The sequence below is a fragment of the Hippichthys cyanospilos genome, chromosome 2 (genome assembly GCF_059441005.1).
Source record: "Hippichthys cyanospilos isolate Australia breed blue-spotted pipefish chromosome 2, RoL_Hcya_1.0, whole genome shotgun sequence".
Classification (NCBI taxonomy): Eukaryota; Metazoa; Chordata; class Actinopteri; order Syngnathiformes; family Syngnathidae; genus Hippichthys; species Hippichthys cyanospilos.
Window position 1 is genome coordinate 23387894 of NC_142370.1, and position 25677 is coordinate 23413570.

At 41.3% G+C, this 25677-nt stretch overlaps 2 protein-coding genes across 5 annotated transcripts; both read left to right on the top strand.

Moving 5' to 3' along the window:
- The first annotated feature begins 271 nt into the window (after positions 1–271).
- On the top strand, positions 272–14217 carry LOC148427891 (rho GTPase-activating protein 4-like). The gene is made up of 22 exons (XM_088405561.1): positions 272–361; positions 2087–2176; positions 2396–2567; positions 2856–3018; positions 5040–5102; positions 5187–5312; positions 5697–5825; positions 6000–6221; positions 6293–6394; positions 6458–6625; positions 6941–7025; positions 7102–7129; positions 8551–8650; positions 9189–9249; positions 9310–9387; positions 9913–10041; positions 10427–10532; positions 10660–10908; positions 11631–11680; positions 11887–12118; positions 13651–13693; positions 13829–14217. The coding sequence occupies exons 2-22, from the start codon at positions 2110–2112 to the stop codon at positions 13934–13936; spliced, it is 2481 nt and encodes an 826-aa protein (XP_088261687.1). The 5' UTR covers positions 272–361; positions 2087–2109; the 3' UTR covers positions 13937–14217.
- Positions 14218–15092: 875 nt separating this feature from the next.
- Positions 15093–25255, top strand: LOC148427892 (ceramide kinase). Of its 4 annotated transcripts, none has more exons than XM_088407615.1 (14): positions 15116–15179; positions 15302–15455; positions 16861–16956; positions 17118–17255; positions 17591–17719; positions 19024–19087; positions 19505–19650; positions 20318–20392; positions 20589–20741; positions 20971–21076; positions 21870–21973; positions 23959–24155; positions 24471–24787; positions 25058–25255. In XM_088407615.1, exons 2-14 carry the CDS (start codon positions 15350–15352, stop codon positions 25122–25124), a joined length of 1698 nt encoding a protein of 565 aa, XP_088263741.1. In that variant the 5' UTR covers positions 15116–15179; positions 15302–15349; the 3' UTR covers positions 25125–25255. The 4 variants fall into 4 exon arrangements, with proteins under 4 accessions (XP_088263740.1, XP_088263743.1, XP_088263741.1 ...); XM_088407616.1 differs by having other exon boundaries at positions 15120–15179; positions 15311–15455; XM_088407614.1 differs by having other exon boundaries at positions 15093–15455.
- The last annotated feature ends 422 nt before the right edge of the window (positions 25256–25677 follow it).

Here is a 25677-nt window from a genome sequence, read left to right on the forward strand (position 1 = left end):
TTTTGCAAGCTAAACTCACGAAAAAAAGACCCTCGACGCTCTCCGCTGACACCCTGTTACTTCACAAGTGCTCGCATGTAAATATGGCGGAAGAGAACCCGAGAGAGTGTGAGTCACTCATGTGTGTGAGTGCGAGAGAAAGAGAGCGAGAGCGAGAGAGAGAGAGAGAGAGAGAGAGAGAGAGAGAGAGAGAGAGAGAGAGAGAGAGAGAGAGAGAGAGAGAGAGAGAGAGACACGAGTTCCTCCACACTCAAGTCCCTGCAAATCCAATGCGAGGGGGAGGTGAGAGTTAAGTGGCGTTACTCAGCCACTTTCAGCACACTCACAATCCAAGAGAGAAGTCAAGCCTGATTCTCATCAGGTAGGACACCGACACACTCGATTTGAGAAATGTGTTGCCCACACGAGGGTTAATCTGTGATTTTAGGACGTTGGTTGGATCATATTCCCGTATTCTCCTCGTTTGTCACCAGTCAATGGGTCAGCCAGTGAGTGCTTGTTGGGTTTACAGTGTCACATGGCCGCCCACGGGCGAAAGGCTTCTCGAAGGGTTAAAAGCGTGATTACAGCTCTATACTGGAGTTGTTTTTTTAATTTAAAATAAATAAATAAATAAAATACGCGACAGTTTGGTGAACAGAAAGTTTCCCAACTGTCGCATACAAAAAATAGCGTAGTCAGGTGGCCAACCAGGGAAAGTGACCCAGTGCTGAAAGGATCCCCGAAAGTCATTTTACACGAGCCTCGATCAATGACAGTGCAAAGACAACATGTTGCAGGCTAATAAGGTCGAGGGGATATCACTTCATTTAAGTTTAAATTCAAGTATTTTTTTAATAGTAAGTATAAATTAGGAATGTGAAATGGTGTGTTCGTGTTCCAATCACTGTATTTTGTGGCCACCTCTTTTGACTTAACTCAAGTTTCCAGTGGGCAAACCATCATTGACATTTCAGCAGAAGAGAATGTTGAAGTCATGTGTGACTTCAAAATGGGGAAGTAAATGTGTGTTGGTCATGCAAGAAAAGAGCGTTCTTCCTCTTTTCAACACAATGACTTAAGTAAGGACAAAAATATATATCTTCCTTATCATCACTGCGCTCTTGTCCTTAACCATCCAATGACATCAAAGATGCTCTCAAAGACGTCTTTAATGGTGAACTGGACAAAAACATACTTCCTGGGCATCTTGCTGTGTGTTCCATTTTATTAATCGGGCTTGCGTTCCTGTTATTGTTGCTACAGTTCTTCCCAACCTTAGGTAGCAGCACACATTTCGCTTGGGGTGGGGGTGGGGGGGGGGGTGACTTGTTGCGCTGCATTGAAACAAAACATCACATGAAGTACAGTATACTATAGTGATGATGTCATCTCAATGTTGCCACAACCTGATGTACTCATTTGAAATGTTGCCTTATTTTGTGGAACACGGTGGTGCACAGGTGTCAAACTCAAGCCACATTATTTTATGTGACCCCTGAAATACTAGTTATGGCTTTCAGATTCTGACTAAAATACCAAATTTGTAAGTTGTTTTCAACTTCAGCGTTTTTTTTGTTTTTTTTTTTATGGTAAGCAACAACCGTTTTTGTGACCAGTCATCCCTTTGAACAGTTTTTACTGGCCTTTGTTTTCAAAACGAGGTAAAGGTCTGACGATCACACTTAAAATTGGTTTGAGTTCACTGACATAACAGCTCTCCAACAGAAACGAGAAGTACAATTTGGCCCACGGTTAAAATGCGTTTGACACCCCCGCAATGGTGGTATGTTGTATATATGAATGATGATGCAAATGTTAATCAGACCTTCTGTCTGTCTCTACGTCACTGGCACAGATAGATTAACAAGAGAAACATTGTTTGTATTGAATAAATATGAATTTTGGAACCAACAAAGACAAATTATTAACTGTAATTAAATTGTATGAAAATGGTTACTCATTCAATCAAAAAATTCAATCAAAAAATTTTCAAGATTTAATTAGATGAATTATTTCACTTGTTACCTTTAAATCCGATCAGCTACGCTTGCCAATCTGTGCAATTTACAAATCATTGAAGTTTTAAATACTGACAATTCCACAGAAGTCCACCTGATTGGGGCAACCATGGCTTCTCATGTGAAGCTACGGAAGGACAAGATTGGCATGGTGGATTATGACACACAAGTAAAAGGTAAAGTAAAATTCCAGCCAGTTAAAAAGCATTACTTGAAAGTGACAGAGTGAGAACAGACACTAAGAAGTACTTGATTTGTCTGTTTTAATCTTTACGTAAGTAGAAGCTGTGTAAGAGGGTAAAAGCATTTGAAAATATTTTGATCTATGTATCACAGGTGAGCCCCTTGCAAAGCGGTTTTACGTGTAGCATTTTATTCTCCTTGCGTCTTGTTAGAGGTTCGCTGTCAACTGCTGGACCAACTGAAATTAATGGATGTGCAGCTGGAGCAGAAGAGCCAGCACCTGCACGACTTTGCCGACTACCTCCGGCGACGAAGCGAGATTGAGAACGAGTACTCGCGATCCCTGGACAAACTAGCCGAGAGGTTCTCCAACAGAATCAAGAGGTAATCTATTTGAACCTCATATATCTCTCTCTCTCACATTCACACACACCCATGGTCAAAAGGAAAAGACGTTTGAGCGCTCGGACAACGAGGAACTCTGAACAAGAAGGCAGGCGCCAACTTTCAAACCTTGAATCTCAGATTTATGAGCTGCATGTGATAATAACTGTTCCACCTAAATCCACAAGCAAGTGCTAAAAAAACACAAAAAACAACATAAATAAACCATGTTTTTCTATAATGAACCCAGAAATGGTAATACATGTCTATCCATGTCTGGGGTTACAGGAAAGATGGAAGCAGAAATTCTGTGGCCCAGATGTGGTTGGCCTTGCTGTCACACACGCGGCAGGAGAGTAAAGACCACAACCAGCTGAGTGATAACTGCTCCACTTTCCTAATCCAGCCTCTCTATCATTGCCTGGAGTATACGCAGAGACTGGCCAAGAAGGTATTGAAGTGCACGCGGGTGTGTGTCAAGTGAACTTCAGACTGTCTTGTGATTGTGCTTGAGATATCCTTTCACTAATATATGGAAATCGTTTTGTTGTTGTTGTTTTTAATGATGTTTGAACGAGCAGCGGGGGACTAATGGTTAGCATGTTTGACTATGCCAGTCACTACATAATGGTACAGGTACAAATCAAAAGAACGAAATAGTTTTGTTTTTGTTGCCCTGCATAGACTGAATGGTCATTGTGCTTCTTTTTTTGAATCACCACAGAGTAATGTCAGACAGCCAGGCAGATATACTGTTCACTGAAACATTTCAATTCTCCACAGCTTCTCAGCCCTCACTAATGTTAGTTGTTCTTTTCCACAAATAAAAAATACAACATAAGAGGTCGAAATGAGTTTTCTCCGCAGGGTGTCCGGGCTCTCCCTTACAAACAGGGTGAGAAGCTCGGTCGTCCAGGAGAATCTCAGTTTCGAGCAGCCGGTGCTCCGCATTGAGAGGAGCAAGATGAGGTGGTTCAGGCATCGGGTCAGGATGGCTTTGAGACGATTCCCTGGTGAGGTGTTTCAGGCGTGTCCTACCGTCAGTAGGCCCTGGGGACGACCCAGGACACGCTGGTGAGACTATGTCGCTTGGCTGGCCTGGGAATGCCTGGGGATCGTGGGCGGGGAGAGGGAAGTCTGGGCTTCCCTGCTGAGGCTTTTGCTCCCGCGACCCGACCCCGAATAAGTGGAAGATAATGGATGGATATGTGCACATAAATATTCTCTATGTCTCTCACTGCAAGCTCATAGTTTACTCGGAATGTTGCCTGCTCATTTTCAAAAGCCAGAAAAGACAGTCGACTTCGTTTGTTTGGACAGAGAGAAATTTTAATCGTTTGCCTTTTTGACCAGCACTTTAGATGGACTGCTCTCATACTTAGCTATGTTAGCCGGGGTACCTGGCTGCAGTAGCTAATTTACTGTGGCTGCTTAAGCAGACAAACCAGGAAGTGGATGTGATTGGCTGCTGCCGAAAACGACTCACACTCACAATGAGAGGAGGTTCCCGCTGCACGCTGCAAATGCCCCTTAAGGCAGATGATGCAGGACGGCGGAAAAAGGGAAAACAAAAAAACAACTTACCGGTTTCGACAGATTTGGATGGTTTTAAATAATCATGACTTTCAAAATCGCATTGCCAATACGGTTATCGGCCCATGCCTATACAGTACCATTGCGAAAGTGATGCTTTTTAGAATCAAAGCATTTAAGATAAAGAAATTATTAAAAACATTGAATGTGAATAATTGGGATTAAATGAAGAATTGGGATTAAATGAAGAATATGGACGGATGCATTTATATCATTTATTCAGTATCTTTGCTATGGAAACTACTGTACTAGTTCATGAAACATACTTATTAGAAAGGCATTATGGTGTGGTACATCAGTTTACGTGTAAAGGCCTAGATATACCAGTTCGACATCGGAGGTCGAGAAGACCTCAACACAGTTGGTGGGATATCAGCCAGTTCAAGACGTCACAACATGTTGAATTGTCAACGTCGTGACATTTGACCACGCCGATTAGCTGTCTGCTACCAAAGCAGCTCGGCGCAGTCCCGGAAGAGCCTGGTTATCTTTGCGTCTGTGAGAGTTCTCCCTCGGACAACAAGATTTGTTGCTGGTGGCGCAAAATACAGTACATTAAATATCCGGGGAGTTGTATTGAGATGATCTGAGCACCCCACACAAAATATGACTCTAAAAGGCCCTTTTTTAAGTATCTTTATAGTATAGTATATAGTATAGTATCTTATCTATGACACCATGGGTTATAAGGCACATCAGGTTATTATGCACAAGGAAAAATAATAAACCAATACAACTAATGGATCAAACTTTTTTTCAACTTCAATTTGTTATCCATGCATAAGACGCACTGTCAAATTTATATCATCTGTTATATCATCTGAAAATGGCTGGTAATGCTCCAACAGTGTTCTATACTTATCTGTACGTGCCTTTCAGAGTAAAGATATTTGCACCCAGCTTCAGGATGGCCTTCTCAAGGTGACCACCGAGCTTCAGACTGTACGTGAGAAAGTTGAGGGCCCACAGTACTTTTGTGTTTGTCGAGCCGAAAAAGGAGTGCAATGACACCTGTCTCTGGTGCAGGCATGGCGGACGTACTACCACTACCATGCTGACTACTTGTGTGCAAACAACAAGTTAAAGGAGGCTGAGAAACTGGAGGAAAAGCAAAAGCAGAGCGCAAAGAAACTGGAGCGGCTCATTGAGAAGGTAAATGACAAAATACATTGTGGTTCATCTTTTTTCATTTCTCCCATAACGAACTTTTTCAGGCAAATGTTTTCAGTCTTTTTTTGTACTATAGACAAGGCAAGTGAATTAAAGTTGTGCACTTTCAATGTAGTACCACATTGTGCCACCACATGCCAGGCTGCACTGCTTAGTGTGTGTGTGTGCGTGCGTGCGTGCGCGTGCGTGCGCGCGCGTGCGTGCGTGCGTGCGCGCGTGTGTGTGTGTGTGTGTGTGTGTGTGTGTGTGTGTGTGTGTGTATCGCTGTACTTGTGAGAACCACTTTGAGTTTTGACACAGTGAGGACCTTTAGGACGGTCCTCACTTGTTCAGGCATAGGACTCATTTTTCTCTGTATCCCCATAGCGGCAAGGAAAAGTCCAAGACATTTACTTGAAGTGCAGCAAGGCCAGAAATGATTACCTGCTCAACTTGGCTGCGGCTAACGCTTCCATGAACAAGTACTACCTCCAGGACATCTCCACTCTCATTGATGTAAGTCTGCACTTGTGCACTTTGTCTATGAAACAATACAACATTTTATTTATATATTTTATTTTTAATGCAGTAATTTCCAGTGCAAAATGGAAACGACCTGTTGTAGTTGTCGCTATGTTCTCTAAATGGAGCTTTGGTGCAATTGCCATGAATGCCGTGGCCTCCCCTCAGTGCGCAGATGCGGGCTATCATTTCTCCCTGAGTCGAGCGATGCAAGCCTATCTATCCAGTCGGCGCCAGGTCCAGCAGAACTTGAACTCAGGCCTGCAGCATCTCCAGGGCTCTGTGTCTGGACTCGACCAGGGCCGGGACCGAGACGCCCTCCTGCAGGACCATCATGTCACCTTCTGTTTGCCATTTCGCTTCCCTTACCAGCCCCATGATGGAGACCAGGTGGGTGTCCCGTACGTTTCCTGTTCTCTCGATTCCTCCTTACTTCCTCCTCAATTTGGTTGGCCTCGCAGCTTTCTGAAATTACCGCAGAGAGTGAGATGAGGTATGAGCTGGAGACCAGATTCAAACAAATCCAGACCAGGCTGAAAGCGGTCAGAGAGGAAACTCAGGAGGTAAAGACAAAACATACGTGAATTCACTGTGTCAAAAATGTCACCTTGGCCTGTCTGCTGCAGGCAAACAAGAGCATGACGGCAGCCCAGACTTCTCTGTTGGAAACTATGGCCGACGTGGACTTGGAGCCTAACAGCAGCCAGGAAGAGAGCACAGAGAGCCCTCTAGCCCGGCCCAGTGTGGCTCGCCGCAGAGCCAACCAGCAAGAAATAGAAAACCTCTACCTTACTGTGAGTTTTTTTTTTTCAAACAACCCATCAACCACAATGACATCCTGTGTTCTGGCACTCTAAACTGTAAGTGTAACTGAAAAAAGGGCAAAATATCAAGTCTCAAAAAGCATTTGTAATAAAAAGGAGGTTAGCTAAGGAAAGTGTGAAATATGTGTGAATTTGGCGGTGGAAAAAGGCTCCAAATTGAACTGAGTTGAAATATTTTGGATTGGTTGAGAATATGGACAGGTTAAAATTAATTTTGATGATTTGTGAAAATATTTTTTGTGTCCATATGCACAAATGACAACAGTTCCATTTTTTTCCCCCCAGAGAGTCAAAGAGTTCCTAGTCGGCACCTCTTTGGAGTCCAAGCTGCAAGCCAAACACGACCTGCTTAAAGTGGCTGTGGAAAAAGGTAGCCCAAATTTATGATGGGCTGTTCAAACAATGACCTGCACTAGTATTTTTATTTAAATTCCACTATATCCTAGGGCAAGCATCAAACAGACATCTGCCAAGGTGAGTGCTTGACTCTACAGTCGACTTTCATTTATTGCGTGAGAGACGTTTCCAACTCGGCCGTAATATAGGTGAGAATCAACTATTCTGTAAATTAAAAAAAAAAAAAATTCCTAGTTTCACACTTAAAATGCTTTTAAGCTAATTAGGGTTAAACTTTTAATTAATATTTCTGAGTGCCTTTCTACACACACTTGCAAAAGTCTTCATATAAGACGCCAAGCATGCTTGCTTCAAGCCATTTAAAGTGATACAAAGTATTGACTTGCCTGAAAGTTTCATAATATAGGAAACACGACATATATTTGTTTTTAGAACAGGGGTTTCAAGCTAATTTTAGCTCAGGTGCTGCGTGGAAGAAATATCCATCCTCAAGCAGGCCGGAGAGGTAAAATCATACTATATACAGTATCTTAAAAACAGTGTCAATTATATGTAGAGTTTTGCTGTCCACACTGGCCTGGTTTCAATTCCTCAGTGAATATAGTGAATAGTGAATATATTGCAGAAAATAAAAAAAGATGAAGTCCAATGACTTCTGTTTTAGGTCCTCTATGGATCCCAATATTGCATTTTTCTTAAATTACGTGAAATTAATTAAAAATTTCTGTGATGTTTTTTCTCGTTGTTCACAAAACATCTGTTTTGGATAGAACACATACAGGGTGCTAAAAGTAAATAAATACAATGCAACACAAATATCCAGTGGAAGAAAAATGCCCCAATAAAATCAATCGTGTGGTTGTACAACTTCTTTGCAAGAAATGCGGTCAACTGCGATGAATTGAACTACACACAATTTTGCTGCAATGTCTCATTTTGGACACTTGGTAGCAGTCACGTAATACAATAAATCACGACTACAATAAATAAATCACGGCCTGCTTGCTGAGTGTATCTACCCCTGAAAACCTCGTATTAATTTCCAAAATTTCTTTTATTGCTCTTCCTCATGGAACACTGTGAAAACTAAAACAAGTATTTGCAAACAATATTTACAGCCTAGGAACTACACAGTCAATCAATAAATAAAGATAAAGTACCATGTGCACCCAAAAAAAAACAATGTAGATCATCAAAAAAACATAGTCCATCCGACTATCGTCTTTTTGTCTTGACTTCTTTCTCTCTCTGTCATGCTGCCATATGGATGAAGTACTCAGGAATGTCTATAGAGCATCCGAACTTTTACCTTTTAGTTACCTTTTAACGGGAACTACTAACTTCTGAAGAGCCCTTTGGGCAACGAAAGGCTTAGTTAGTCGCTCATGTTAGCCACTTATGTTATTACCAGATAAATAATAGCACTAAAATCAAAATCCAGGCTATGATGAATGATCCTTTGTAACTGAGTATACTTGTGCATATACAGTACAGTGGTGTTGGTGGTGACAGGACTTGATTTCTGGGTCTCTCTCCAGACACAACGGGAAATCTGCACATGTTCGAAAAACTCCCTCCCGCTGCAATTTGTTACACAACCACAAACTATTCAACGGTGATATGCTGTCCTTCATGCAGGTAATGTAATTTTTGTAATTGATTATAACTTGTCGTAGGGCAATGCTTAAAAAAAAATTAAAAATTAAAACTCGACACTTGCACGACACTGCTTTAGCACATACTGTTGGCACTGTTGTCTTGTTTAAGAGGTGGTGTTACCGCTCTCACACCCCGGGTCATGAAAAGTTTAACCTAGTAGAACCTGCCCAGACAAACAACAACCTTCTGCTTTCCGTTTGGTTGAGCAGGCAACCACTTCTTTTTTTTTTTTTCCCTGTTTACTTCTGATAGTAGCCATTCATTGCCGTATAATGGGCATACAATTCATATATGTTGATTTTTTTTTTTCTCGAAAAATAAATCGGGCTCCTTCCATATTAAAGAAAAGCAGTGTTTTCTCACAAATAACAAGCAAGCCCCCCCACGCACACACACAGGGGGGAAAAAAAGTCTGAAATACTGTAGTTGAATTACTCGCCAAACGGAGAATATACTCGCGTCCACTGTAAGTGTATGTACACGTGCATGAATTTGTGTTCCTCCACGTGTTGTGCAGGCGTCTGGTCAACAGATTCCACTTGTTATAGAAAGTTGCATCCGCTTCATCAATCTTAACGGTGAGTCCTGACGACGGACACTTGGTGTGCATTGAGCATTTTTAATAATGAATTCCATAGGCCTCCACCATGAAGGCATATTTCGGGTGTCGGGCTCCCAGATGGAAGTCAACAGTTTAAGGGATGCGTTTGAGCGAGGTACGTTTTTCTACTGTGTTCTTTTCAGGGTTGTGGCACCCATTGAGAATTTCTGGAAAATGTGTGACTTTTCCTGAACGGCCATTTGGTTTGCGCTCGAGTGGCCGCCATCCACAATCACTTCAAATAAACTTTGTTTTGTTTTTTTGTTTTTAAACAAAAATATATTTGATCAAACTGTTGATAGATGGTTGGGAAAAGTACCTACCTGTAAGTTGTCTGGGCTCACTGTGCTATTTAAAGCCCTTTCCTTTTATCAGCCCCGCGGTTAGTCTAAGAGGCGCATGGAAACAATCATTTTTATTTTCATTTTAGACCGTACCTTTTTAACCTCTAAGTAAAAATTGAAATAGAATCAATTGTTCTACATTCACCAGTATTTTTAGTTATTTATTTTGATTTGATTTTTTTTTTTTACACAAATATTTGTAAACTTTTAAGTACACGACGTGAGTATGTTTGCTTTATGCGCGTGTGTGGAACATGGAGGTAAGACCCAGCAGTTTGGTTCGGCTCTCCCCTTAGGAGAAGACCCTTTGGCTGAGCACAAATCCGACCTGGATTCTGTTGCCGGAGTGCTCAAGATGTATTTCCGAGAGTTGAAGAATCCTCTTTTTCCTATAGACAGCCTCAGTCGACTGCTGGAGCATGCCTGTGAGTGGCGTCGTCGTCGTCTTGTTGCTGTGTGTGGAGTCATAATTTAAAATTTGAAGACTGTATTCCTGCATTTTATCTTTAATTGTTTAATACATGCACTTTGATAAGGAAAATACATTTGTGTGAATGCTGAAAATCAAGATTTCACACATGATATTCTGTGTTTATTATTTTTGCACATTTGACTTGTGCAGTTTTTTCACTGATTTTCAAACCATCCCAACCTGAACATATTCACCCTTTTCTGGACATATTGCTAAATGTTCTTCATTCTCTGAATTCCCGCTTTTGGTACAATTCCTCATTTGCTGTCCTCCTGTGTCTTCAATTTCAAAATAAATTGTTTTCTCTTGTGTTTGTTGACAATGTTCTTCTCTATCAGACATCAAAAATGATGGCGAGAGAGCCGACAAGCTGAAGAGCGTCATCTCGTCTTTCCCCGAGCCGCTCATCATTGTCATGCGATATCTCTTTGCTTTTCTTCATCAGTGAGTGCAAACGTCGCTTTATTGTTTCAGCCCCCCGCACATCCGTGTCTGTCTTTAATTACAAACACTTACCGTTACGGTAGTACTGTATGTAGTAAAACACGTTGCCGTTTTCCCTTGCTCCCAGTGTGTCGCAGTACAGTGATGAGAACATGATGCAGCCGTACAACCTGGCAGTGTGCTTTGGTCCCAGCCTGGTCAGAGGGACTCAGGAGCAGAACCAGGACCAGGACCAGCAGGACGCCGTCGCCCTGCAGCCGCAGATCAACGCCCTTGTCAAGAGCTTCATCGTCCAATACGAGAGCATCTTTCCCGGTCAGAACCAGGTGCCTGGTCCAGTGTACGAAAAGTGCATGACGCCGGAACAAGATGACGGGTAAGAGGAAATTGCTCAAGCCACTTTTTTTGGAGTCTGAATCAACGTGCAGAAATAAATCAATTCAAAGCTAATTATAAAAGTCATGTGTTCGTAAGATACCGAGTGGACGTGAGCGGCATAGACAGCCACTAGATGTTTCGGAATGCTACTGGTTTGATTTGTTGAGTATATTTGTCTTTGCTACTATTATTATGATCCATAGTATCATGTAATAAATTTGAGGAATGCTCCGGTGAAATGTCAGAAAGGAGGAAACAGAATAAGAGCAAAGCATGGATTTCTTTTCAGGCCCTTTTTGAGCATGCAGAACTTGCCAGAAGCGGTTTGCTTATTTTTGTTTATCATTCATTTATTTTGGAGTGGATTTGTGTATTAATCATTGTATTGTTTTTATTTCAAAAGTGTATTTATTTTATTTTCATCTTCAAAATAAACATACATTCATCCATTTTTTGCCAATGCGACAATACAATATGCTATAATACAATTCCATTTTCTGAGAAATTTTACATAATGATCTCCTTTCAGCAGATTCCAACGATTCCAATTTCAAGTCTTGCATTTTCCATCTAAAGATATTAATTAACACCAAAGCATTTCAATTCTTCAGAATTCTCATGCAATTTCCACACCAATTGGAGCTAATGAGTCCAAATTAATACGTATCATGCTTGTTTTTAGATTTTGATTTCTGATGCAGTTTTTTTCCTCCCCCTCAGGGAGCCTAATGTGGAGGATGGGGACGTAGAAGCAGAGTTCTGCAAAGCTGGTGAGCTCGTTTGAACATCTTGCTTTTTTTCTCCTTCTACAAGAAAAGTGAATATGTATTTGAGAAGTGATTACCAGCCAGAACTAATGTGCTCTGAGAGAATTTTCCGACATTGTTGGCAGGGCCAATAAAAAGGAGAGGTTACTGTTTTGACTCCATCAAAGCTTGTGGATTGGCGAATTAACCGCTAATATGATGTGCAACAGAAGTGGAAGTGGGACACCCCGTCAACCGCAGTAACTCGGCTACAGGAGCCCTGGAGAAAAACAGCGAATCTCCCAAAGCCGGCAAGAGTGGACTGGCGGACCATCGCAGATCTGCATCGGGACCAGCTGCGGGCAGCGTCCCAAAAGCCGAGACAAAGGTCATCCTCCACATTCCCACTGGGCCTCAATGCCGGCCAAGGATGATCCACTCTCCTGGTTTTGCACGTAGAGCGTGAGTCCCACTCTATGAATACATTTATGCAGGATTGTCCAATTCATCATCCTAAATTGGTAGTAATGACTGTGAAAAGCATCTCCATGCATGATCACCTCTTCGTATTTTTGTATTGTAGGAGTTATATTCGAGACCAACGCTTACAATAACTGAAAAAAAAAAAACAAATTTTTCGACAGGTATTTTCTCATCGCAAAATATTCATTAAGATAGAAGAGCGCTGGATGAGGAAAAAATATTGTGCAGTACCGATCCATTTGCACTAAAAAAAAAAAAAAAAAAGTCCAAATTACCAATCCCATTTTTTCACAAAATATATCCATAATCATACTTCAAGATTATTACTATTAAGATAGGGCTATCACAATTATTTTTGCTGGTTGACTAATGCCAAAAAGTAGTGGACTAAATTTGATCAAATGGGATATTTTATAAATTCTAGTTTTTTTTTTTGTTTGTTTCGTTTTTACATTATTTATAGTCATTATTCATGATGATAATCGTAACTATCACATCTCTTACACAAACATCATTGGTTTACAGTTGGAATTTCATTCGGGTATGGAGAAATTAATGTTAAAGGTAAATATGGTAATAGTACATTCAACTTTGATTAAACTTTGCACTTTTTACCAGCATTATTGACCTGTTCCATATTTATTTATTGTGCCGTAATTTGCACAAATTTATATCAAATCAAAACATATACACTTTGCAGAATTGCACTAATATGAAGCCATCTAATACTGAAAAAAATAAACATATTTCAATATTCTTGTACACTGAGCCTTTTTATGTAAAAGGTAGTGAAATCAAATGAATAAAATTCGGAAAATGACATGTTTTAATTGTTTTTGAATTTTTGTTGAACCCTTATTCCTTTGATTCATTTTAAAAGGACCGAATTTATCGACACAATCAAAATGTGGCGCACACCGGAAAAAAATAGTTTAAGATTTTGGGTAGCATACTATTTTTAGCACAATTAATATTATATTGGAACAAACTAGCTTGTGTTGAGGTCTTGTAGCAAATGTTTGTAAATGCAACACTGCTTGTCTGAGTGCAGCGATAATAAATGTGCATTTCACAAATAAATTGTTGATTTTGTTTTTGCTAGGCATAATGTGTCAGCCATATTTCATGTTTTCACAAATGTTTACACTTCATAACCCTTGTGAAATGTACCAGGATGGGATTGTTTTTCCACAGTAGGTGGCGTCACAGAGCCTTTTTAAAAATACTTGTGCATACGTTTAAAATAAGGCCAAATAAGTGTGCAAATTTTGACTATTCATGCATATTTAGGCCTTGAAAATGTGAGTCATTGTGCAAAACAAAAAGATGTGAAAATATCTACAAAAACAATTGAGACTTCGAAGTGGCCTGGTTAGTAGTAAATAGCAGTGATAATAACAACAATAATAATTTTCTATAAAAACAATAGGAACCTCACTGTGGTCCCTGTCCGGGCCCTAATTAATTGACCAATAAATCAGAACTTTCAGCCACCATTTTTTCCTCCCCAGACAGAGGAATGCCTCCCCTGAGGACGTTGTCAAAGTAGATGAGGTTTGTGATCTTTCTTCCCTCTCTTGAATAGATCAGTTGTGAATGCTGTTGTAACTTTCCTCAAGGCATGAGTTTGATCTGTGCTGAATAAAGTGCCAATCACACAAATGGTCCCCTCGTCTCCTCTATTCATAGGAGGTTTGCCGCCAGATGGACTCTGTCTTCAAAGAGCTCATCTCCAAACACACACAAGAGTCCTCATCTTCCTCCCTTGCTGGTACCCAAAAGGAAAGGAAGACGTGAGGGAGCTGAGGGGAAAAATACATCGACCACTTCGAAGCCTGCCATTGTCAGTTCTTCTTCAGCATATACACAACATTTCAGGAGGCAGTGAAGTGTTTTGTGGCTTTCAAATACCACTCTTGAAGAATATTTGATGCAAGGTCCTTCAAGGCTCACTTCATCTTCCACACCGCACTTATTTTGAACTATAGCGCCGAGGAACTTACATTATTAAAATCAATGTATTGGAAGGCTCCTGAATTTTTTTTGATGAAAATAAATCCAGCTCATCCAAAGTCCAACATCAGTTCTTGAAGTACAGTATGTTGAATAGCATCTTTCAGTCTATTTGTTCATTTTTACTTCATGATGTGATGATTACAATATACTTAGGCTAAGAGGCAAAGTCACAATTAGTTACCATTTGCATGACAAACACACCAACCCTTACCTATAAAGCCATTATCAAAACAACAAAACATTAGAAGCTGCATATGTAAGTGTTGATGCATCCATCTGGTGTGACACATGCGACAACTTGCTTCTCATATAGTGGGGCGAGGGGTGGGCGTGGATGACCCCAGGTAAAAGAATTAGTTTTTGCTATGCGAAGTGTAATTGTGAGAAAATAAGGTTTTACAGTACATGCTTTTTTCAGGTTATTTGATGCATTTGTTTTTTTCTGCTTAGACAAACCGTTTTATAACATACAGTTTTCATAGATAATCTTTATGGTCGGCGTGGCGAGTGTGTGTGTGTGTGTGTGGGGGGGGGGGGGGGGGGTCTCTTTCCTAGACGGGGCTTTTGCAAAACATAATTGAGAATCACAGTGATAACTGCACATTCGTCTCTGTATTTTGAACAAAAGTTGAATAAAACAACTGATCATGAAACATAGTTGCAGTATAAGAGAAATGCGAAAGATACAATAGAATTTGGTTAAAATTTAAGAAAAGTACTAGTCAATTGCTCATTGAAATAAACTACTGTATTTTACAATTACAGTTGTCCTATTTTTCCCCAAACTTTGACTGAACAATTAAAAAAAAAAAAAGAACCTTAAGCCCAAAAGTTTTCCTACAGTCCTGGTTTTATATTCTAACATGTACGCGCCTTCATAAACCAATCGGGGTTGTCCTTTGAGGCGGGCGGCTTCTAAATACACAAAGACGAACAACCCGGTTCTTAGCTAATTTACACGCGAGAGCCGCTGTGCTGCAGCTGGAGCTGGTCAGCGAAGCTCGCAGAACAAAAAAAGACATTTGTAAGATATTTAAACCGTTTCTTTCAGTGAAAAGACGCAATTGATCTCTATGAGACGTTTTGTCCGAGAGGTATTGATCGCGAAAGTCCGAATGTGCCAATATCTTGCCAACTTTACTTAAGTGCTCGCAGACTTGGAAGGGCTGATTGGTGGCCGAGTGTGGCGTCCGGATGGAGTCCAGCTTGTGGCTCGGCAACAGGCGCTACAGAGCTGTGCTCACCGGCTGGGCCTTCAATTGGACCCGAGTAGATAAGAAGAACCACCATGAGCAAACAGGTACATCGCACTTTCACTCCGCTCTCACACACAAATCCAATACTGTAACTCATTTTCGGGAATTCTCGAAGTAAACGTGTAGCAATGTGACTTTTAAGTTGATGTTTTTTTCACCGGCACCAATGTGAGAGAGAGACTTGAACCGGTTAAGAAATTCGGTCCAAGCAGGGTAATATGTTTAACATTACAATCGTAGTTTGAGGATTTTATTGTTTGAAATGTGGACATAAAAAAAGCTGGGAGTGAGTGCTAAATAGTTCCCCAAAACTGGGAAATGTTGGCATGTGGAGATTCTCGATTTTTAAAGTTATTTTTTGCAGTCATTTAAGAAATTTGCTTTTAGAATGATAACACAAATATTTGTTATTCCAGTCAATTGGGTAAATCTATGACACGTATCACCATAGTTTAAAATAAAAAGATGCATTAATCGTACAGTTAATTCTTTGGCAAAAGGAAATTAAACCGACACGGGAAAAGAACGAAAAACACGCTCTTGTGTTTGTATCATCTGGTCCACAAGAGCGGTAGCTCCCATTTCAAAAGCAAGTCACCTTTAGTTTCGTTTTTCCTGTGGTGTAATGAACAGTTGGTCAAAGCTGAAATTACAATGAGAAAACCCCTGATGTAGGATGGATGAGGCTGACCATTGTCCATTTCTACCTCCAGGCCTAAATGCACTTAAGTTTGGAAAGATTTTTAGCCGCAAAAAGCGGGAATAAGCTTCCATGACAATAAGTGCAATTTTGTTGCATTTAGACGACACTAAACCATGTGCTGTAATTGTGGTGCTGTGAGTACTTTGAGAGTAATTCAGGGTTGTCATTATAAGCACTTGGAGTTAGAGTAGCAAACATGCACAACCGGTTCAACAGCACCAACGAGCCCAACTGTGACAGATGGGCGTCAAGTGTATGTATATACCTACTCCAACGGGAGCACCGAGCACACTCAACACCGTCTGTATAGCGTTTCCTAATAGAGCAACCTGATTTTCCATGGCACTTGTTTGCTGGCTTCTATTCATTAACATGAATGAGTGTGTACGTGAACACAACCACATCCACGATATCACTAACGCCTGCATTTAGACATCTCTCTCTCTCTCTCTTTCTCTGTTTGTTTATACATATACATATATATATATATATATATATATATATAATATATATATATAATATATAATATATGTGTATGTATCTGTCTGTGTGTGTGCATGAGCGGGGCCCTAAATGTGGGTGCTCTCTTCACCACAGAATCGCTTTTGACTTTTTAATGGTCGGAAAAAGTGATTGAGATCAAATGATTGTGCTCTTGTTTTTGTCCGCGCACACGTCTCAAATGGAGATCATGCCGATAGTTTACTTTTCTCGTCTTTCAACGATGCCACTCGTTTGGTTTTCAGTTTCAGTGTCAGTGGCGGATGTCGTCGGTGTGGAGGAGGGGCGAGTCAGCATCCCGTCCTGCAAGTCCACAGAGGTGTCAGATAAAGACTTCACCGGTGCGTTGATATGGGCTTGTTTAGTTAGACACATAGCTATCATTGTGTTGGTGACAGCCGTTATGCCGTCGAGTGGAAGAACGTTTCGTGGTCCTAATAGTCACTTTTTGATTTAATAGTGCTTGTGACTCGGTTCCCTTCTCTCCTATTTTTTTTTACAGTGCTCTATGTGAAGCGGGTGAGGAGCAGAGGCTCCCGCGGGTTGCTATGGCGACTGGGTCAAATCCAGTTTAGCTGTCCTAGTCGGGATCTGAGAGACCAGTGGACTAAACATCTGAGAGCTTCTCTCAAAACTCATTGTAAGGAGGCAACGTTTCAATAGGAATACTACTCTATGTATGCTTGGAAATGAAATATTATTCGTTCTGCGACAAACGATCATTTAAGTAATTGAATCCGATTTTTTTTCTTTCCATTGTTTAAAAACGACCTGTTTTCAAACATTCGGTCGGGGAAACTTTAGTTGCTGATTTGATCTGTACTTTAAAACTTCTTTTGAGCATTGATTTCTAAAGGAAAAGCAGATGTTTGCAAATGTTTTATTTTGATGATGATAATGGGTTGACTTTCATAGACTTGATTAGTTTTGATTGATCAAAGCACTTCTAATAATCATCCATACCAATCATTTCAGGTCCTTTGCGTCCAAGCAGATTATTGGTCTTTATCAATCCATTTGGAGGAAAGAAGAAAGGAAGGCAAATCTACGACACTCTGGTTGCTCCTCTTTTTGAGCTGGCCGGAATCACCTGTCAAGTTATTGGTAGGAAAACACGATAGGACTTTTAGTAGCACTTGGTTTCTTATTCTGGGTGCCGTATTGGCCCAAAATAACAGTTGCCTCCAACAAACAAAACAAAACACCCCGTTACCCCGACTCTATCTTAAAGACCCAGGGTGGAATATTTAGAGTTACTGTTTACTGGTGTAGCGCAAATGAAGTGAGCACACACGTGTTTTGTGGATTCTGTGCGATTGTCCGCTAAAATCAGTGACCGATTGTATCTCGCACTCTCTATCTGAAGAAATTGGCCTTAGGCTTGCAATGTATGGTGTCTCTTCGACACCAAGGTGTGCGTGCTTCAAAATCACATCATGCTAAATGTCACTAAATACTCCTGTCCTGAAAGTCTCTTTTAATTGCTCAAATGGACCGGCACCCATCTACCTCTGGCCTGCTGGAATCCAAGGTTCTTTAGGTCCTCCGATGAGCTCCTGCTGGCTGTTCCCAAAGCTCAGGGGACACCAGAGCTTTTGTGGTAGCAGCTCCAAAGCTGCGCAACAAACTGCCTCTGACTGATAGGCAAGCCCCTGAATTGCAGGTTTTTCAATCACGGCACATTTGAAATATTTGGCCATTTAAACTCAGGCGTAACCGCCTTCTACACCTTTATGCACCTTTCATTGTTTTTTTTTTTCCTTAAAAGGACAGTGTGTAAAATTTAGACAGTTTTTCATTCAAAACTAATTCATTAAATGACTAAATTTCAAAAACTTGCAAATGAATGTGTTCTTAATGACCAGCAGTATTATTAAATACATGTATACATGTATAATCATTGGTCTAGTTATCATGAAATTATATTACATAGGGTGTGGCACTTCTCCGGTGGCGGCCATGTCTGTTATAGCTATGGACGATAGTAAATGCAGCCCCTGCAGCACCTCCTGCTGTCTGTCAAAAATGGTCTAAATCTTACACGCTATGCCTTTACAGTTCAGCAAATGAGTTACACCGTATTCTACTTTACTTTGACGTCCATACAAAAGGTGCAACTGATTTGCGAAAATGAAAACATTATAGTCCGGAAAATGCGGGAACCATATTGATTGTATTAGAAGTGCTTCATTAAAGGATCCAGACTGAAACTAGAGTATAATAATAATTTCCTGTAAATTGTCCATGCATTTTCGGTGACATTCACCCAGTTTAGGCCTGATATAGACATTGGTCCTGTCACCAGTCTATATCGAGGCACACTAAACAAATCTGAACCAAACTTAAATGACTGATTTCAAAGTGGTGCTTTATTCATATTTTGACATTATTTTTGATTTTACATTTAGTAACAGAGCGAGCCAACCAAGCCCGAGACCACCTCCTCAAGAAAGATCTCACAGGCTTGGACGGGTAGGAGTGTGTATGTGTGTGTGTGCTCATGGTTTTTGCAACATTATGGGGACCAAATTCCGCATTTTACTGTCTTTGTGGTGACTGCTTGTATTCATGGGGACCATTTTGTTGGACCCAACAAGTTCAGACCTGTTTTGGAAAGTCACAACATGCTTTTAGAGTAATGGTTTTAAAATAGGTTTAAATTGGATTATGAGTGTGACTGGTAAAGTTAGGGGCTAGGAAATGCAAAATGTCAAACACATATCCAACTATGATAGAAAACCCCGCTTGTGTGTGTGTTTGTCTCTACATGGTAGGAATTAAATCCTGGGTTTTACTGTCTTTTTGCGGACCTCTCGCATATGTTGGGACCGTTTCAGTGGCGCCCATAGATTCAGACCACAACTTAATGTTTTTGTGTGTGTACAACAGAGTGGTGTGTGTTGGTGGTGACGGCATGTTCAGTGAAGTTCTCCACGGCGTGATTGGTCGAACGCAACAAGAAGCGGGGTTGTGTGAGAACGACCCGTCCGTGGTGTTACAAGCGTGTCCGCTCCATATTGGCATCATCCCGGCAGGTCAGTGCCTAACACAAAAATTGACACCTGCCACACACTCATTGGGCTCTTAATTTGGTAGACGGGCTCGGTCTAATATCAGTGTATCTTTATTTTTGTGCAGGCGCAAGTCTCGTTTATCTATTTGGGAATTCAATAGACCCCATTGCGGATTTTTGGGAGTGCCGGCGCACTGAATCCTCCACTAGCACATCCGACATTTTGGCAACAAATAGTTTCTGCCAGATGCTTAAAAAAATGTACTTCCTAATTTTTGCGACAGGGCAGGTACACTTTGTCGTGTTTAGGATTTTGGGAGATATGCACTTTGCCTGTATTCCACGCCCATGACGCATCTTGCAATTCTGTCACCAAAAGTAGACAAACTTGTAGACCATTTACAAGCAGATCTACTTTGATTTGATAGAGCAAGTTTGGTGCAACATTTAAAGGGATAGGGAGGGGCCACAATGGGATCCGGCTGCGCACATGGCGTGCACCGCCTCAGTCTATCTTTTTTTCCAAGCGGTGCCTTTCTACCAAATTGCCAATTCTCGGTCTGGCCCCACCCCTACCACATCTGCCTTTGGCTGGTTGCGAGACTTGCTCCTGATCATGAATGAAAATAGTGTCATTGTGTCATTCCTTCTTGTTTTTTTGTTTTTTTTTGTTTTGTTTTTTTGCGTAGGCTCCACAGACTGTGTGTGCTTTGCCACTGTGGGGGTGATTGATCCCGTTACTTCAGCTTTGCACATCATCATTGGTAAAGACAGAAACAAATGCACTTTTTCCCATTACTACAACACATTTTACATTGTTTGCCCACTCCATGTCCAAACCAGCGGGAAAAGGCAGCAGGCTATTAAAACAACCCCCCCCTCCCCCACGCAAAATACTTTATCCTCAAAAGATGTACATTTTGGCCTGAAAGGTGAGAGATTGTCATGTGGCGTTTGCAGGAGACTCTCAGCCTTTGGACGTGTGCTCGGTGCATCACTCTAGCACTTTGGTGCGCTACTCCGTGTCCTTACTCGGGTATGGCTTCTACGGCGACGTACTGGCCCAGAGCGAAAAAAAACGGTGGATGGGACCGCTGAGATACGACTTTGCCGGTATGAGCCTGCAAACGCTAGAAAAAGTATGGGAACCCTTTGGAATGTGTATTCACGGTCTAAGATTCCCATCCGACCTCTCCACGAGACAGCAGTGCGACCCTTTCTTGAAGATGTTGTCATTGCATTAATCGCGGTCTTTCCGAAGACTTCACATCGTTGTGAAGTCATGACTACACTATGTAGTCCTTCAATTCGCTTCATTTCCAAGCCTTGTCCCTCTGTGCAGGCATACTGGTGTATCTGAGCAACAGAAGTTATGCAGGCGTTGTTCGCTTCCTGCCGGCAGACCCCATGCTTTCCAGTCCCAGGGACAAGACGCGCTGCCTGTCAGGGTAACCAATTCAATTGCAAATCGATTCAGTAAAAAGTGAAGGCTTCTTAACGAGAGTTATAGAAATACATATTACAATGATCTTCTTGATTAAAAAATTCTGCAATTTTTATCCCGTCTTCAAGTGTTGGCTTGCTGTAAGCTCCGCGAGGCTGCACGCGTTAAAATGACCGCGAAGTCCACGCAGAACAGATTTTCCGCAACGTGTATCTTCCGGAATTTTTTTACGAACGGGTAACATGGCGGTCCAACTCCTGCTTATGTAAGTTAGACAATAAAAACACCTTTATGAATCGCCTGAAAGGGAATAGCGTTATATAAATTACTGACGAGCACCACGTTGGAGAGCGACGAGGAGTCTGTTTAAAAACGCTTGGAAGAATTTACATCGTTTGAATCTACTAGGAATCTCTACCTCTGTGTTAAATTAGTGTTGTTTGTATGCTGTAGAGTCCATTTACTGCCACCTAGAGTATGGCAGAATATCAACAGAGAGGTAATCCACAAAATGTCTGTTGTTGTTGTTGGGAGACCAAAGTTTGTATGTCATTACGTTTGGCTTACGTTGTTAGGTGATGATGTGAAATGGTCAGCACCGGACGCTTAAATTGTTGGTCCCTAGTATTCTTAATTAAACATTTCATTCACCAATGACTCGAATAAGTTTCATGCCCATTGGGTTTCGGAGCAATACATTCAATTTAATAAATACAATTGGTTAATTTCCCAATTTGAGAAAAAACAATGCTGACGTTTTTGGATGTTTTAATTTGGTTGTATATTTTTGTCTTCAGGTGTGACGTGTGTTCCAGGAGTACAGAGCAGCTTTTCCCGCACACTTCAGATTCAAGCTCACTATGCAGCTCATACCTCAGTGAAATTAACAGTCACTCAGAGGGTAATGCGCACACACATGCAAACATACACACAAATGCGGTTGTACATGCACAGTGTCCATGCTGAATGCAACATTTCTCATCATGTCCCGAGGTTATCATACTGTCTTTTAGATTGATGTTCTTGTTAAAAAGGTACAGTGCTTTCATAATAAACCGTGATCCAATTTGAAACTCTTAGAAATATTGTGCCAACTGCATCTTTAATTACTACCAGCACATTTACTTTAATGTGTTGTGTGTGTGGTCCATTTAAGGTGATGAAAGCAATGAGCTAATAGAGATGAAATTACCTGAACGTTTAAGACCAAGATGAACATGCATATTGCTAAGTGCAAGATAAACGAGCAAAAAAAAAATGCAAAAAGCGCTATTTCTAAGATAAAAAAAATAACCAAAGTTTGTAATGTTTGAAATTTAAACATGCATTGTGGAGAATTTACAGTTGTCGTTGACTGGTGTTACGTGAATGCAGCACGCGCACTACAGTGTCACAGAGACACCATACTTTGGAAGCTTACACCAAGTTAGCGAATACAAATGTAATTTGCCATTGGTTTCAGTGCATAATAACGCAGAACCTACAAAACTTGGGCAAATATGTCAAGGTATGGGTTTTCTATAGTGGTCCCACACATGCAGCCAGAAGCTGTGTGGATTAGTTGCGCCTGTGCTCAGCGGAGAGGTAACATGTTTTAAAGTTGGAATGTAAGTTTAAAGAGTAAGTCAAGTCAAGTCAAGTTTATTGTCAATTTCTTCACATGTGCTTAACATACAAAGGAATCGAAATAGCGTTTCTCACTCTGCGTTTTACATGTACAATAACAAAGTGCAGGTGCGCAAGATGAGACAAACCTAAAAACTAGATACTTATCTATAGTAATGTAAAGTGCAGTATGTTTGATCTACTTTGCCTAGTGTTGCTAAACTACTAAACAACTAACAACTAAAACTGAAAACTGAATACAAAAAAACAGGTATGGCAAGAGTATCCCAAGACAAGACATAAGTAGCAGCATATGACAGGACAATCCAACAGTACGAGACAAAGCAGGACAACTCCGGCTGTGGTTGTCCCAGTTGTGTGCATTTGAGGTAGTTGTTATAGTTCTAAGTGTAATCGCTAGTGCAATAGAAGTATAATTATAAATAAACATGGCAGCATCAAGTCTGTGCAAATTTTGCAAGTGCATGAGTAAAGTTTGAGTTTAGGTGGAGGGGGCCAGCTAGGTGTTTCTTCTGGCTGGGGCTGAATGTGAGAGAAAGGAGTGGAGAGAGAGAGAGAGAGAGAGAGTTCAGCAGTTTCACGGATGGGGGGGAGTTCAGCAGTCTCACGGCCTGGTGGATGAAGCTGTTCCTGAGTCGGGTGTAAGAGACTTTACCAAGTTTTGAACCCTGAGGAGCACATTGAAATACCTTGTGCATTAAAGGAAATGTAGAAAATAAATAAAATGTAGAAATAAAGTTGCATTGCCTTTTCTTGAATCCTCGCTAGTCTTCTAGGTTAACCTACGCTAGTAAACAGTGGGGACCTTGGAGTGTGTGTGTGTGTGTGTGTGTGTGTGTGTGCGCGTGTGTAGGGAAGGCGTGTGTGTGCATAAGCCACAGAAAGGCTGCAGAAACTGGCAGCAGCCCATTGCAATATTGTCTCTTTAAGCAAGTCATTAATACTATTATTAGAATGACGGTTTTTTTCTATTATTTCAACAGCTATTTTACTTTGCCATTTTCTGTGTTGATTGAGATATCCCAAGCGGCAGAATAGGTCAAGATATGATGAGGCGTATCCTGAAGCCATCTTGTCAGTTTCTTTTGGAGGCCCATGACATTGCTGTTCTACAGTTAGGATGCATAATAATGACGGCTATTGACTGCTGATAATCTGTATTAATATTGGTCCTGAAAAAGCATGTCGGTCGATCTCCAATACATTGCCCGTTAAAAGTTCCATTTGCGGTGTGTATATGTGTGCGTATGCTGCTTACAGGTCAGTGGGTGAGAGTGGAGGGCAGATTCCGCTGCGTCTCTCTGACTTGTATGTCGTGCTCGTGTCCCAAAAGTCCTCTGGGCCTTTCGCCCTCGGCTCACCTGGCCGATGGAACGGGCGACCTCATCCTGGTTTGGGACTCGGACCAGCTGGGCTTCCTCAAATACCTCTACAGACACACAAGCTCACAGGACCAAGTACTGTACCTGAAGTTTTCATTGTGATCAGTTTTTTTTGTCTGGGTTAATCATCAGAATTGTTATTATTGTGATTATTATTATTTTCTTTGCAGCTTCATTGTTGAAAGCGTGTTTATTTGAACATTTTTGTTAACAAAATAACTTACTTGCATATTGTGCAATGAAAAAGCATTCCTAAAGAATATAGATATACTGTATAGAACTCGGTTCATATATAATACATAAATACGATTTTTGTGAAAAACATAAAACTTAGGTCATTTAAAGTCCAGACGTTGGTAAATATCCTTGCTGACATGAATTTGTTTTCAGTTTGATCTCCCGTTTGTAGAGGTCCACCGCGTGAAGGCAATTCGCTTCTCGGTGTCCTCTGGCAAAGAAGAAGATGTGTACAAGCAGTCAGCAGAAGCCCGTCTAGTCGAAGGAAATGAAGAGGATGAGAAGGAGAAGTTCGCAGATGAGGGGGACACAAGGAAGAATGGATCCCAGCAGCACCTGACCAACAAACCCGCGCGACCATTAAAAGCCACGTGCGGGCACCTGTGTGGCCTCTGCTGCAGCAAAGCGCCGACAGCGTCAGTATGGAACTGTGACGGCGAGATTCTGCCCTTCACCGACATCCTCTGCAGGTGATGTGTCACATTTGCAGTCGGCGAGCGTCTGTGCGCCGGGGTCTTACAACAGATGGATGGGTCAGTTAATTCTAAAAGGTATAGGGATTTACAGGATTTAACAATGTATGTAATTTAACCAGGAAATTGTTTTGTTTTGTTTTTTTGTGATTGTATCATTTGTACTTTTTGAAGGCAGTGTCCCTGGTAATACATAATTTTGTCATTTAGTCATTTGCCAGCTCTGGTCTACAGTCTGGATTCAGCATGTTCTCGTTGGTCCATCAGGATTCACGGGCAGCTGGTGCGACTTTACGCCAGGGGCATTGAGGACACAACAGCGACGCAACCCTAACCCTATGACCAAATATGAAAGAGCATGACAGACCAGAGGGAAAAGAAGAAAGGCAGCCATTCACCGGAACGTGCCAAATTCTGTTTTTAAACACTGCGATAATTTCAATAAACTATTTATTTTCATATCCATTCTTACACTTTCCATGGTGTTTGTACTCATTTGGCAGGTTGTAAAAAGTCCAAAATTATTTGCATCAATGTTTGATGTGCCCCATCACTCTAAACATCCACATGTCCATTTCCCATACGAACTTATCCTCACTAGGGCAGCAAGCAGCGGACACCCTGAACTGGTTGCCAGCCAATTGCAGGGCACACAGACAACCAACCACTCATGCTCACAACCACACCTAAGGGCAATTTGGAGTGTCCAAGTTCAACTACCATGCATGTTTTTGGGATTATATGAGGAAAGCGGAGTATACAGAGAAAACCCACACAAGCACGGGGAGAACATGCCAACTTCACACAGGAAGGCCCAAACTGATATTGAACCCTGTAACTCTGACCTGCGAGTCTGACATGATAGCCAATCTACCACCGTGCCACTC